Source organism: Onychostruthus taczanowskii, unplaced genomic scaffold, assembly GCF_017590055.1.
Source record: "Onychostruthus taczanowskii isolate IOZ18803 unplaced genomic scaffold, ASM1759005v1 scaffold67, whole genome shotgun sequence".
Taxonomy (NCBI): domain Eukaryota; kingdom Metazoa; phylum Chordata; class Aves; order Passeriformes; family Passeridae; genus Onychostruthus; species Onychostruthus taczanowskii.
Genome location: NW_024504455.1, coordinates 3,536,906 through 3,550,190, shown reverse-complemented (window position 1 = coordinate 3,550,190; position 13,285 = coordinate 3,536,906). Strand labels below are relative to the sequence as shown.

The 13,285-nt window shown below is 46.3% G+C and overlaps 1 protein-coding gene across 1 annotated transcript in view; it reads right to left on the bottom strand.

Annotated features, from left to right (window-relative positions):
* CD247 (CD247 molecule) overlaps positions 1 to 13,285 on the bottom strand; it is a 47,533-nt gene that overhangs the window by 1,670 nt on the left and 32,578 nt on the right. The window contains exons 2-7 of the mRNA XM_041420875.1: positions 5,873 to 5,979; positions 4,264 to 4,317; positions 2,918 to 3,001; positions 2,254 to 2,289; positions 1,556 to 1,612; positions 330 to 368 (exon numbers count right to left, since the gene is read on the bottom strand). Coding sequence (XP_041276809.1) covers positions 330 to 368; positions 1,556 to 1,612; positions 2,254 to 2,289; positions 2,918 to 3,001; positions 4,264 to 4,317; positions 5,873 to 5,979 — 377 coding nt within the window. The remainder of the gene's footprint in view (positions 1 to 329; positions 369 to 1,555; positions 1,613 to 2,253; positions 2,290 to 2,917; positions 3,002 to 4,263; positions 4,318 to 5,872; positions 5,980 to 13,285) is intronic.

Sequence of the window (13,285 nt, the reverse complement as noted above, 5' to 3'; positions counted from 1 at the left end):
GATAATGAAATGAACAGACATCAAATCATGAACTTTGTTCTCTGGCCTTCTCCTCTTCGATTTGGAAGGGAAATCAGGTGCATCAGGAAGCATCCCCTTCCAGTGATGCCCACTCCTTTCCCTGGCAGCCTGCTCGGGTGAGGCAGCTGTGCCCTGTGTTGTGGATCCCAGAGCAGGGGTAGCTGGGGCTTCCAAGAGCGAGGAGTTAGTGTGACACCTGGTGTCTGCTTGGGAAACTTCCTCTCACTCTCTGTGCCTCCCCGACAGTGACAGTGCCGTAGGATATCCCACCGCAGGTGAGGGGAGCGGCTGTGGGAGGTGGTGCCTACCTGGTAGAGACCTTCATTGCCTTTGCCTCGCCGCCTCTGCTGCTTTGGGAAAATAAAACAAGCACAGACTGGTTAATGGGTGCTTTCCCGATTATGCAAAAAGAAAGAAGCCCCTGAGTTCCCCCAGGCTGTGCTGAGGGTGCACAGGATGCACCAGCTGTGCATGGCCTGGACTCTGCTCTGCACAGGAAAGCACCCGGTAAGTCTGGACCGGCCCAGACAGGCTGCAAGGGCTGCTCAGGAGAAAATAGAGGGGATAGGAAATAAAAACAATTTGCTGACATATTTTCCTGTCATACTGTTAGAATGTTGCTATTTCTTTGATTCACTGTATGTATAGAGATTTGGCAGCATTTCTGTAGACACTGGTTATTTAGTGTTAGATTGTATCACAAATGTGTCAAGGAGTAGTGCTTGTTACAGTTAAAGTTGCAGCAAGCTATTAAATGATCATATATTTGGGGTGGGACAAGAGCTTTGGTGTTCTTGTCCCTCCACAAACAGAAACATTCAAAAAACACAGTGAAACTTTATAGCCCCATAGCTCATAGACACAGCTTGACTCTGGCAGAGGAGCATTAGAATAAAAAAGGGGAAGAGATTAAATGTTGGTGTTGCTTCAGCATTTCTCAACACAAAACTTTGTTTTGAAATGCCCCTTTTTGTGTGTCAGAAGGAACTAGAAGGTTATATATATATATATATAATGACACTTTGACATAAAATAGAACCTGTGTAGGTCAGAGCAATTTGTCATTTTGCCATAAACAAGTGTCCCCAGATGGTTTGTTTCTGACACAAGCCCTCGTCCCCCAGCAGTTTGTGCACGGAGCTAAAATCTCTCCCTCTGCTGTAGCTGGGGATGTGACTGATGTGTGCCTGCTTAAACACTTGAAGGAGGACGTTTCCCCTGTTCCTTGTCTGAGGTCAGGCACAAGGAGAGGCTGGCACTTGCTCTCCTGATCCTGGAACACCAGCCAGTCTCAGCAGCCCGTGGAGGGGAAACCATAAACCTGCAGCTCCGAACTGCTCTGGAGAAACATGCCCCAAAATCTTCCAGTGCTGCTGGACCATTGCAGCACTTGGCACCAGACCTTCCTTCAGCTGTTCTCACCCATCTCACGCCCTCAGCCCCCCCAGCCAGGGCAGCTGTCAGGGGTTTTCTGGCCAAAAGCTGAAATATTTTCTGTTGCCATGTTTTCACCAGGCAGGAAAGTAAGACTCACCTCTCCCTTCATTCCAATCTCACTGTATGCCTCACCCATCTTGTCCTTCTGCAGTGACTGCAGGCAGAGAGGGGGAAAGAGTCAGTGTGACAACAGAAAAACCAAGGCAGCCCCTGGCTAGCCACATTTAAAACCAGCTGAACTGAGTGTATCATTCAATAGCAGTAAAGGTCTTGGAAACAAGCTCATTCCTCAAGCACCAAAGACCAAGTTAAGACATGAGAATTAATGTTCCTGTATCTGTGCTTTGGAGCACCGACCACTACATTTAGCCAGAGTCAAATCAACTCTATCAAGAGGTTCCCAAGCAGCCCCTCTTGGATGCACTGGTGTTTGGCCTTTGCCAGAGAGCAGGCACAGGGGCTGGAGTCCATGCACAGGAAATACTGCAGCAGCAATGGGATCAAGGCTGGTTAGTCACCAGCATTAGGCATTTGCAGGTATCTTGATCCAAGTTCTTTTCCACATCTCCCCAGTGTTTTGCTCCTGTCACTCAGAAGTGAGCAGAAATTTTCTAGCAAAAACAGAGGGTATGCTGGGAAGAGTTGGGTGGAAGGAAAGAGAAGTCTTGAAAAGCAGCTGTTGAGTTTTGAACCAGAGCTGAAACTGGGTCACAGGGGGGAAAGTCTTGTATGGAACAGAATCTCCTGTTCCAAACCATCCCTCCCTCTCTGCTCCCTCCAGAGTGCTCTACTCACAGTGTAGACAGTGTCCTGAGGGTTCTTTCTCCTCTGCTGTAAAACAGAAGAAAAAAGTTGCCCATACATTGCACTGCCAGCATCCCCCAGCACCTTTGTATGACTTATGCATTTGCTCCATGGCACAGCTGTGGCTCTGTGGACTTTCCCTGCCCATTCCAGTCCATCCTGCCTCCACCCCTAAGGCTCTGTTCAGACAGCTTTTTCTGGGGAAAACTAATTTCACTTTGGCAATTGGTAAAACTTAGGTTTTTTCTGCTCCCCCCTACAGCCGTCACCTGCTGATGCAGGAGGTTTTCCCTCCCTTTTCCTTTGAAAGGGATGGGCTGTGCAGCAGAAAGAGTTGTTTTGGCTGCTGCTCTGCTTTGTGGGCGCTTGTTTGATGGCATCAGACACAGCGAGCTCTGTGAAACACCCACGGCTGCCGGGCCTCCTCCGCATCCGCCCCGGGCCCGGCTGTCACTTCCCAGCCCAGCGAGGGGACAGAGATCAAAGGGGAGGGGGAGCTTCGCTCCTGCCCCCCGCGCTGCCCGGGTTACGACACAAATCGCGTCGTTCCCTCCCCAGGAAGGCGCTGGGGTGGCTGCCCGTGTGAGCAGCGCCGTGACACGGCGTGGGAGGCAGCAGATCAAAGGACAGAGGTGCACTTGTGCGTGGAGGTTACCTGGTGTCTCCCGCCCAGCTCGGGGTCTGCTCCTCGCTTTCCTCCCAGCACATCGTAATCGTCTCTGTGCGCGCGGGAGAGTTTCTGGAACGGGAGAGCAAAAGCACCGGGTGGACACCGTGATAATGAGATAATAATAGATCTTAACTCAGAAAAGAAGGGGATGCCAGCTCAGCTCCCAAGGACTATCACTGAACTAAAAATTCTTTATTCTCCCTAATGCAACTGTCAACAGCTGTGTCTACATTTAAGCCATGGAAATGACACAAAACTGCAAGCTGTTGCATCAAGAACCTTTCCTAAGTGGAAATGAGTTGAAAACTAGAGAGCATGAGGGGGAGGGACTCTCACTTTCATGCTTTCTCTCCCACTGGACAGCAAAGATCCATGAGCTTAATTTTTCTTGCAGAGCTGCTCATCTAAATTTGCATCAAGGAGCTACAGAAATTTTATGCCAAATACAATTCTTAGCTGGAAAATGTTACCTTGGACAAGGGCAAAGGAGAGATTTCAGGTCAAACTAACACAGCTGACAGAGTGACAGTACTTGAAAAGTGATGGGCTACACTTAAACTGAAAAGAAATTGCATTAGTTTTCAGACATTACAGAGTTAAACAGAACTCTTCACAGGATGTGGCTATGGTCAAAAGCGTGAGAAAAAAAATTAAAAGACAGCTAGACATAGCAAAAATAGCTAGAGTTTAATGCTGCCATGAGTGGGCAATTCAGTGAGGAGGCTCAGGCAGGATCTTGTCTTTGTCCTCTTTCACTACCTAAAGATGCTGCCCATGGTCAGGGCACAGGACAAGGCACTCCTCTGGTATCATCTGGTACAAGAGGCTTGCTGTGGGGCAACTGGAAAGCTTGGGAATGGAGGCACAGGGCTGTGGTTGCTGAGGCTCCACACACTTGGGAGTGGAAGAGCTGCAGGTGCAGTCAGCTCCACAGCATTCCTTGGCATTTGCCCTTTGCCCAGCCCACATCAAGCAGCAGCAGCAACAGGGGCAGTGGCTGCACACACCCCCAGAGCTCTCACAGGCCTGTTTGTTCCATGGGGCAACACAACAAACAGCCTGGGCTCCTGCCAACCTGGAACTCAGTGGGCCAAATCAGGAACCAACAGCCCAAAGAGCTCTCCAGCATTTGGCCAGAGTGGTGACACCAGAAACTGTCCCTGCGAGGTTTTACCTTTCCTCCTTACAGCTGCCATGCTGCTCACACCTACAGCCCACTCATTAGGTGGCTCATCCAAAGCTTTCCTGAGCAGCAGCCAGTTCACTGTCTCTGTGCCCCAAAAGGTCTGTCTGGGTGGTGGATCAGAAAACAAAGACCAGCAGTTACTCACGTTGTACACATCATCCTGGCCTGCTCGCAGCTGTGGTTCAGAGGCTTGGCTGAGCTGGAAGAGAGACCATTCCATGAGCAGAGACACAGTGGCTCCCCTCAGTCCTCCCATTCCCTCTCTCCTGCCAGTTACTCTTATCAGAAACAGGGCAACCTGTAGCCATGATATTTTATGAAAAAACCTTTGCTAGGATTTTTCTCCTGAGGAGCCTCAGGAAAGAAATGCAAACAATAACTGTGTGCTGCTGTGGAATGCAACAGGTGCAGCTGTGCTTGGGGCATGTTGGTTATTTCTAATTAATGGCCAATCACAGTCAGCTGGCTCGGAGTCAGGAGCCTTTGTTATTCATTCCATTCCTGTTCTTTCCAGCCTTCTGATGGATCCTTTTCTCTCTATTCTTTTAGTATAGTTTTAGTATATCATTTTAATATAGTATACATATCATAATATAATAAATCAGCCTTCTGAAACATGGAGTCAAGATTCAGATCTCCTTTCTCGTCGCGGGAGCCCCCGTCGGACCGACCACAGCAACCCACAAACTGTGTGGCTACAGGCAATGGCAACCCCTGCTGCAGCAGCACTTCTATCCACACAGCAGCCTGTCCTCAGCAGCCAAGTCACTTTATTTCACATAACACCAGCTCACAAACATTTGAGTTTGTTCCCTACACACCTGCCCTCCTCTGATTTTGTCTCTCCATTCTCTTCCTGTCATAATCCTGTGCCTCCCTGGGACTTTGGTTCTCCAGCTGCTTGCAGAGTTATTTGGCTTCCTGCAGGGAATCCCTGCATCCCTCAGGAGCAGCACGTGGCTTGCAGGGTGCCACCCCAATAAGTTGATGTGAGTGGCAGTTAACAAAGAGGTAAAGGATTATCCCTTCTGTAGCTGCTCTTTGGCTCAGCTGCTCACAATTCTTACAAGAAATCAATTGCTAAGCCAAAATTTCAGGTAAAGAGGGCAGTTTTGGATCAATGAGAGCAGCTGCTTTGTGTTGTAGTGTTTAAACAGGAACCCTGTCAAACTATATTCTGTATTGATTTACTCTTTTTGAGTTATTATCCCATTCAATTCTTTATTAAAAGTAACCTTCTAGCTCAGTTTATATTTAGGCAGAGAATCATGTTTGTAGTAAATACACAAGTCCTCTCCTGTGGATGTTTGGGTTGTTGTATCATCACACTCATAGTATCAAAGATGTCTGAATTGAGACATTTTAATACATCCTTCACAAGCTTACAATTTTCCCTGTATTTTCTGTGTATCCCCTCCTCTCTTTCCAATGATAAATCAGGAGAAAAAAAATCCACATTTCTCTTGACCAGTCACTTCCCATCTACAAAATCCAGAATCTCTGATGTATCCATAAGTATAACATCAAAACACTTTCATATACTCATTCCCCCCTCCATTATTTGGAAAGAACTGCTTTAGGTTGCTCAAGTGGACACCATAAACAGAGGGGGGAAAAAATGAGAGAGAGAAAGAAAGCAAAAGAACAGAAAGGTCTCATTCTAAGAGACGGTTCCCCTCCACTCCCACTTTCCAGCCCAGCTCAACTACCTTACACCACCAAATCCAAATGCATCTGTGTTGGGTTGGACTGACCTTTGCCTTCACAAAAAGGGCTGTCATGATCACTGCATAAATGAAGAGGAATCCATCCAGCACGTAGCAGAGCCTGGGATCTGTGAGGCCAAGAACTGATGCAGCATCTGCACAAAAAGATCAGATACATCAGCAAACAAAGTCGTTTTTGTCACTGGGTGCTTGGCAACATAAATGGGGCAGTGCTGCATAGCAATCCATGGAAAAATAATAGCCAGTGTGAGGGCAACACTGCCCCTTGGCAAAGGAGATGGAATTCTGAATATGAGAATTATAGGATTAATCTGGTCAGAAAGGACCATGGCAAGTTCAGCCCTCTCTCTAAACAGGTTCAGTTAAACCAGACTGTCCAGGGCCTCAGCCAGCTGAGAGAATCTCCATGGGCAGAAACGTTTGCAAACTCCCCCAACCACACAGGACGTTTGTTTTCTGGGAAAACACAGCAGCAGCTCCTGCAGGGATTCATGACTGGGCTTGGTTAAGGCTTCCTTCATCAAGTGAGAGTGAGAAAAGACATTGTTTGGACAAAATTTTAGGGGAGGGCTTAATTCTGCATTAAATGTAAAGCAAGATTGACACCATCACATTCAACGCTCTGAGAGTAACTTGAACCCATTGCCCCTCATGTTTTCCACGTGACTCCTAAGAAAGGAGTCTCCATCTTTTCAGCCACCATTTAAATATTTATACACTGACCACATCCAGCAGGACTCCTTAAGATTGTTGGGTTTCAGCAGATAAACCTGATAAAACTGCCTCTGTATCAGTTAATAATGAGGTAGAAAGTTCACAAAATACAGCTGAAAAAATCAAAGGCTAAGTAACTGGATCCAATATGCAGCTCCAGGTCCATCCCCCAAGGAAAAGCTGTATTGTACAGTTATATAAAAAACCAACCAAACAAATGCCTTCAAATTAATCTGAGTTGTGTTTTGTGCAGATTTGGAGGGAGTTCAAAAGAGAAAGACAAAAATTATCAATAACCTGAAAAGCCCTTTGATGAAGATAAACAATCACTGTTCCCTCTGACAGCCTCACACACCCAGAAAAAATACCACAGAGTGGATTTGTTTGTTTGTCTGAACTAGGAGCTTGCATTCTTTTTTTTTTTTCCTAAATCTTGCATTTAGAAACAAATCCATTAAAATAAATTGAGATCTTAGATGGTTTTCCTTCTTTCCTCTCTTTTTCTGTCATTTAAAATATATGGTTCAAGCACTTTATGAAAAACACCCTTCACCACATTTCCTCAGGACTATAAAATTTCATATATATGGGGTAAACAGAGACAGAGAGATTACATTATTTACCCAACATTGTATATAAAACCAACAAACGAGCTGAGATTACCTTCCCAGAGTTTTTCTTCTAAACAGTTCACAGGGCAATACTTTACACCAGCCTGGAGGCACCTGAGATGCTGCTGAAGGCAGCATTTTTGGGTGCTCTTTGGGTGTCCTGGCCTGAATCCCCTCTTTTTGTACCAAAGCCAGGCACATTCTTACAATCATCTCAAGTCCAGTATTTCTCCAGCACGAATAAAATCCCCAGAGCAGGAGGAGATGAAGCAGGAGACATAGAGGACTGGGAGGAGATGCCAAGAGCGCAGGGGATTTTGCTGTGGCCCCGTGCCAGCCATTGTCAAGCTTGGCTGACTCTGCAGAGCCAACCAAGTGCCCACGTGGTGCTTGTGTGGGGCAGCCCGGCCTCCAGCATCCCAGATAATGGATTAAACTGGTCAGTGAGGGAAGGCCTGCTACTCTGGCTGTGATTTTTCCTGGAAAAACATGTTTTGAGGCTATGACAAAGTCCAATGTTTAGGAAAAGACCCAATAAAATGAATAGAATTATTAGGGCAGGGAAAGACCTCCAATATCATCAAGGTGAACCTTCAGCCAAATGGCACCATGCCCACTAAACCATATTGTGAAGTGTCACATCTATTGGTTTTTTGAACACTTCCAGGGATGGTGACTCCACCATTTCCCTGGGGAACCTGTTTCAATGCTTAACCACTCTTTCAGTGCAGAACATTTTCCTCATCCTTTCCAACCTTCAAGCTGGTGCAGCTTGAAGCTACTTCCCCTTGTCTTATCTGTTCATGTTATTTCCTTCCTTAATACTTTTGATTTCTGTATTCTTAAACAAAGCAAAATGTACAAAGCATGTTCTAAATAATAACATTTGAAACAGGGTTCTGGATTAGAAAGAGAGAAAAAGACAGAAGGTACAAAGCCTGTTGAAAGAAAGGTCAAAGAGATAGGAAGCACAATGAGCAAGTGGCAGTTGAAACAGTTACCATCTGTTCAGGTGAACAGGACCAGTTCAGGTTTTTAAATCGCCAGAGGAGGGGTTACTGCCTCTTCAAAACAGAAGGGCAGTCCCTTAGTGCATTTTGGTGGTGCCTTTCTGTCCCTCATCAGCCATGGTCTGGGAGTGAGGCCAAGGTCACAGGAGATGAGCTGATGATGGGAGCTGGGCAGAGCAATCACACTCAGCTACCTCACACAGAGCCATAAACAAATAGCAAAGCACAAATAGCAAATATTTCACTGCTGATTCCTACTCTGCTAACCTCACAGGTTACCCAGTGCCTACTGGGATTTGCACAGTGCCTTTCCAATATTCACATACCAGAACTGAGAGGAGTCATTCACTGAGCAGAGCCCTGCTCAGGTTTCCAGCCCTCCTCAATTCCAATTGCCTACACGTGGAGCTCTGTCAGCAGCTGTGCTTCTGCTCCTCAGAAGTTTCTTCCCAGCACCTCCTCCTTCCAAAGCCTGGACTTTTGTTTCCCCCTTTTCTCTGCTCCCACCCAGCAATGCAGCCCTGCTCTCCTCTGTGCCTGGGCACTCTCTCCTGCTGCTGCAGGTCCCTGCACTCCCACATCTGGACACGAGGCTGGCATCTCCCCAGAGCAGCACTTCCAGCACCTCTGCCAACAACCCCCTGTGGCCTTTTACTTTCTGAAGCATGGGTGAAGAATAAAAGAAAAAGAAAAAAAAAAGGCAATTCAGAACTGCTGTGGGCAAGCAAGTGAGAAAAAGCCAGTGGGGAGAGGCCAAGAGCAGCCCCAGGAGCCGAGGCAGAGGAAGGCTGGGCCGGCGAGAGAGCCCTGCGCGGTTTCACAGTTTCAGGCCCGGCAGCAGCTCTCCTGCACAGGGCAGCAAGCTCAGCTGCAGCCACCTGCCCACCACTGCCTGCTGCTCCAGCCCTGGAGGGACACAGGGAGTCCCAGAACCACATCCAGACACAGCTGCTGTTCCAAAACATGAGGGAGGGATGCTGCGCCCCAAAGCTGGCTGGGGTCCAGTCCCAATGCAGCCAGTACCAATGGGGACCAGCTGAACTGAATCACTGGAACATGGCCTGGGCCCTTGAAACATGCCAGAACATTTCTTTTTAATGGGATTTTCCTCTCCAATTTTTTTAGTGTGCATCTGGATTGGGTTAGACCATGATTCCTGATAATAGTTTGAGAAATACAGACCATAAAAGCTGAATTACTTGTAAATCCAGATCACATCTGTCTACCATAAATTTTTTTCTCTCCCGTGGGCCTTATTAAGTGATTCATTTAAGGGTTTTACTTTTAGGGATTACCAAAATTCAGTAACACAGCTATAAATGAAGCGTATTATCTTCCTGGAAACGGAGTTTCTCAGTGAAGCCCATGAAAACCAATCTCAGCACAAGAGATTTATTGATGCAACTGTGGTTACATACGAAGGTGTTTAAAGGCAGATCCTGCAGGGCCTTCTCCCAACAGCCCAGAGCTGCTTGCTGGGCAGCTTTTCTCAGACACCACCATCTTCTGCCGGCAGTGATCCCTGTGACTCTGGATGCTGCTGGGTGTGATGGGTCTTGCCTCACTGCTGCTGTCTGAGAGCAAAATTCTGAACCCACGAGAGCTCCCTGGGCTCAGGGCAGAACGAGGAGAGAGATGAGTACCCTGCACGGTGCTTCACTTCAAGTGTACACAGGCCTGCAGCTGAAACGACAGCCCAGACTAAATACCTACAAGTTAGCCAGCTAAAATTATTACAGATAATCCTGTTCATAAAGGATGTATCTGTCATGGGGTTTGTTTATATTTGTGTACTTCTATGAGTTTTAGTAATGGATAGAAACAACAAACAAACCTGTGACCCTACAGGGCTGAAGAAGCAGAGGCCATTCTCCTTCACTTGTAGAAGGCATAAGCTCAATTAATTTGTCATCAATATTCCATCACATATTTGTGAAACACAGCATGGTCCAAAATAAAGCTGTGCCTTTGAAGTTCAGCATTTAGAGTTCATGTTGTTGTTGTTGGAGGAAACTGCTGATACGATCAGGATTCAGGTTACAAGACAAAATGTTGGGCGGCCCAAATAATTACATTTCAAAAGGAAAGTATTTAAGGCCATTAGCTTCCAATTTTTCACACTAATGAATGTTAGCCCTGTGGAAAGTCAAGGTAAAGGGCTTTAGGATTCTTGTGAGCCTTTCGTACTCCTTTTAGGATCCCTTTCAGGGAGGCACTAACACAAAGTTCAAAGTATTTGGGTTTTCCTCTGATTTAGTTGGAAGAAATAGAGTCAAAAGAAGGAAAATATTATAATATCACAAAGGGTTAAATATTGGTGTTCCTGCCCATGGCAGGGGGTTTAGAACTAGATGATCCTTTAGGTCCTTTCCAACCCAAATTTTTCTATGAATCTACAATTTTCTAGCACATAATGGAATAAATACTCTCATAAAAAAGTCCAGGGTACTGTAACAGAAGCAAGACAAGAAGATCTCCAGCTGCTGTTTGATATGTGGGAAGAAGAAACGTATCTACCTCTTCAGTCTGAAGGTGGAGAAGATTAACTTTGAATATATAATTAAATAAGGCAGCCTTTCACCCTCCAAATCCTTCCAGACCTCGTCAGAAACAGAAAGGAGGGGAGTGCCTTGCTCATCTCTGGAAGGGGACTCCGTGCTTCATCAAAACAGTCAGTCATTCTCAGAAAAAGCAACTGCTTTCACTTCTCAGTTTAGCAAGGACTTGGTGCAAAGGCCTTTCCTGAAGCAAGCTTGGTGTTGCCTCCTAGAGACAGCAAACCATACACTGCAGACATGGATATCCACCAAGGTGGGCTGACAGCTGCAAGCTGTGCAGCTCTTTCAGCTTTTGTAGGGGGTTTAGATTAGGCACAAGTGCTTTTACTAGACCCATCTTCATCAGGGACAGCAAAAGTTTAATCCAGTTAATGCAAAAGGTGCTCCCCGCTGTAAATTTTCTAGTTTCTAATTCAATCTGGTGTTAAGTGTACAAAGAGGCAAGAATAATTATTCAAATGCTTCTAGGTCACTTAGCCTTTCCCTTGCCCTACCAACCCTGTCCCACAGCAGTAACTCACCCCAGAGTGATTTACTATCAGGTGGCCTTTTCATTCCAGCTCCTACAACCCCGTGCACATGATGGAGGACCACATAAAAGAATGGAGCCTCCTTGTCTCCCTGGGAATCCCAAAGAGAATTCACAGCTGCGAGGCTGAAGGAAGAGGCACTGAGTCAGGCACAAGATGCTGCTGATCACAATCAGATGTGTTTCTCTGCTCCGTGAGCATTTCTCAGAGTGGCAGACAATTCCCTAAGTACTTTAAATTAGCATTTTTAAGTTAGACTTTACAGCTAGCTCATGGCTCCAGTAATCAACTCTACTGGTAACAAGAATAACAATTCTCAACCAGGACATTTTTAAGGCATTCCCACGCCCTTTTATCCTAATTTCAAACTTCCAAAAGTCATTAAGCCAAGGTGGGCTGTTCCACCTGGTGGGAAATGGTGGGAACTGAATGCAGAGATGCACAGGGCCAGCAAGAGCCTCACCAGGGCTGGTGTGTCAGCCCGAGCTTGATTGCAACTGCCTTGATTTGCTGCCAGCAGAGCAGTAAAAAATCCCTCACAAGAACACAAGCTAAGGGTGGAGGTGCTGGAGGGAGAACTGCAGCTACAAGGAGCCATTTACAGAGAGCAGACAGCCCATGAGCAATTCCTTCCCCTGCAGCCAACATGCACCAAAGCTGGGACAGAGACAGGAGCCATCCCTGATGTACGGTCAAAGCCATGCCTGGACACTCATCACTGCTAATCCTTCTGGAATCTAATCAGGGTTTGGGGGTTTTTTTTCATTTTTCTGGGATCAATTTCCACCTGAACTCACCAACAGCACCAGATCTAACCAGTGCCAAAAGAGCCAGAGTAGGGACACCAAACTCCCAGTAATGAAACCATTGACTTTTTTAGGTTAAGTTCATAGCAACACTTTCCAAACCCCAGGTAGCTGTCACTCAAGTCTTTCAAAACATTTCTCATACAACGTTTTTCAGCAGATAAGTGACTGAATCACAGGAAAGGTAGACATACAAGGTGGGAAAATGATGGGAAGGCTGCAAGATTTACTTTAGCAGGACAACTAGGACCAGACTGTTTTAAGGCCAGCAAAGCCTCAAGGTGTTTTCATTGCAACATCCACTTGCAATGAGGCTTCTGAGGGTGAAGAAATTCCTCGTGAAGCTTGGTGTCAAGGAGGGAAATAGTTAAATCATCGGCAGATGCAGTGGGCAGGAAGGAGGTTACACCAACGGCTGAGGCTCTAAACCCTGCAGTAGCTGCACACACCGGAGGGAGAGGTTTCAGAGCAGTGCCCTGCCACTGACCCACTTCGTGGAGAGAGGTGTGCCATGCCCTGCCCCTACCAGAGGCTGCACAGGCAAAAAAACCTCTGCTGGATGACAGCAAGTTATGTACAGAGTAGAGAGAAAGGCCGATTAGGGATTTGGGTTAATATTAATTCCCTGCATATATTTCTTGAAGCATTGCTCAACAAAACTTAGCAATAATAATATTAAGACCACTGTGGAATATTCCACTCTGAAAGGAGCACATGAAGCGTTTCACAGGCTTCGTGAAAAAAGAGCCAGTGGATGAGCTCTCACAAAATGGAAATAGCACAACAAACTTTGCCTGGGTCCTCCATGGACTCCTTCAGCAAAGGGGTTCAGAACAAACCCTAACTCCTTGAAATCACACATTCCACTTGAAAAAAAAAATAAATAAAAAGGAATTGCTTCTTCCACCTCTAAAATGAAAAAAAAAAAAAAAAAAAAAAAAAGGAATTGCTTCTTCCACCTCCAAAATGCCCTTCTTCTGATTTGGGAGCATTCACATGCCCATAGCATGTAGCAACTATGCAGCTAAAATTTTATGGCAGAGCAAAGCACTGCTGAAGAGAAAGGGCTTTGTCATGGATCTGCAGGTGGGGCAGGGATTTACTTATCCCTGTTAATATCTCACTGCTGAGGCTGTGCTCCTCTGTCAGGTGGCAAAACTGTGCTGGTACATCTCCACTCCTGCGTTTTGTTAAGAGCTACCTGAGGGACT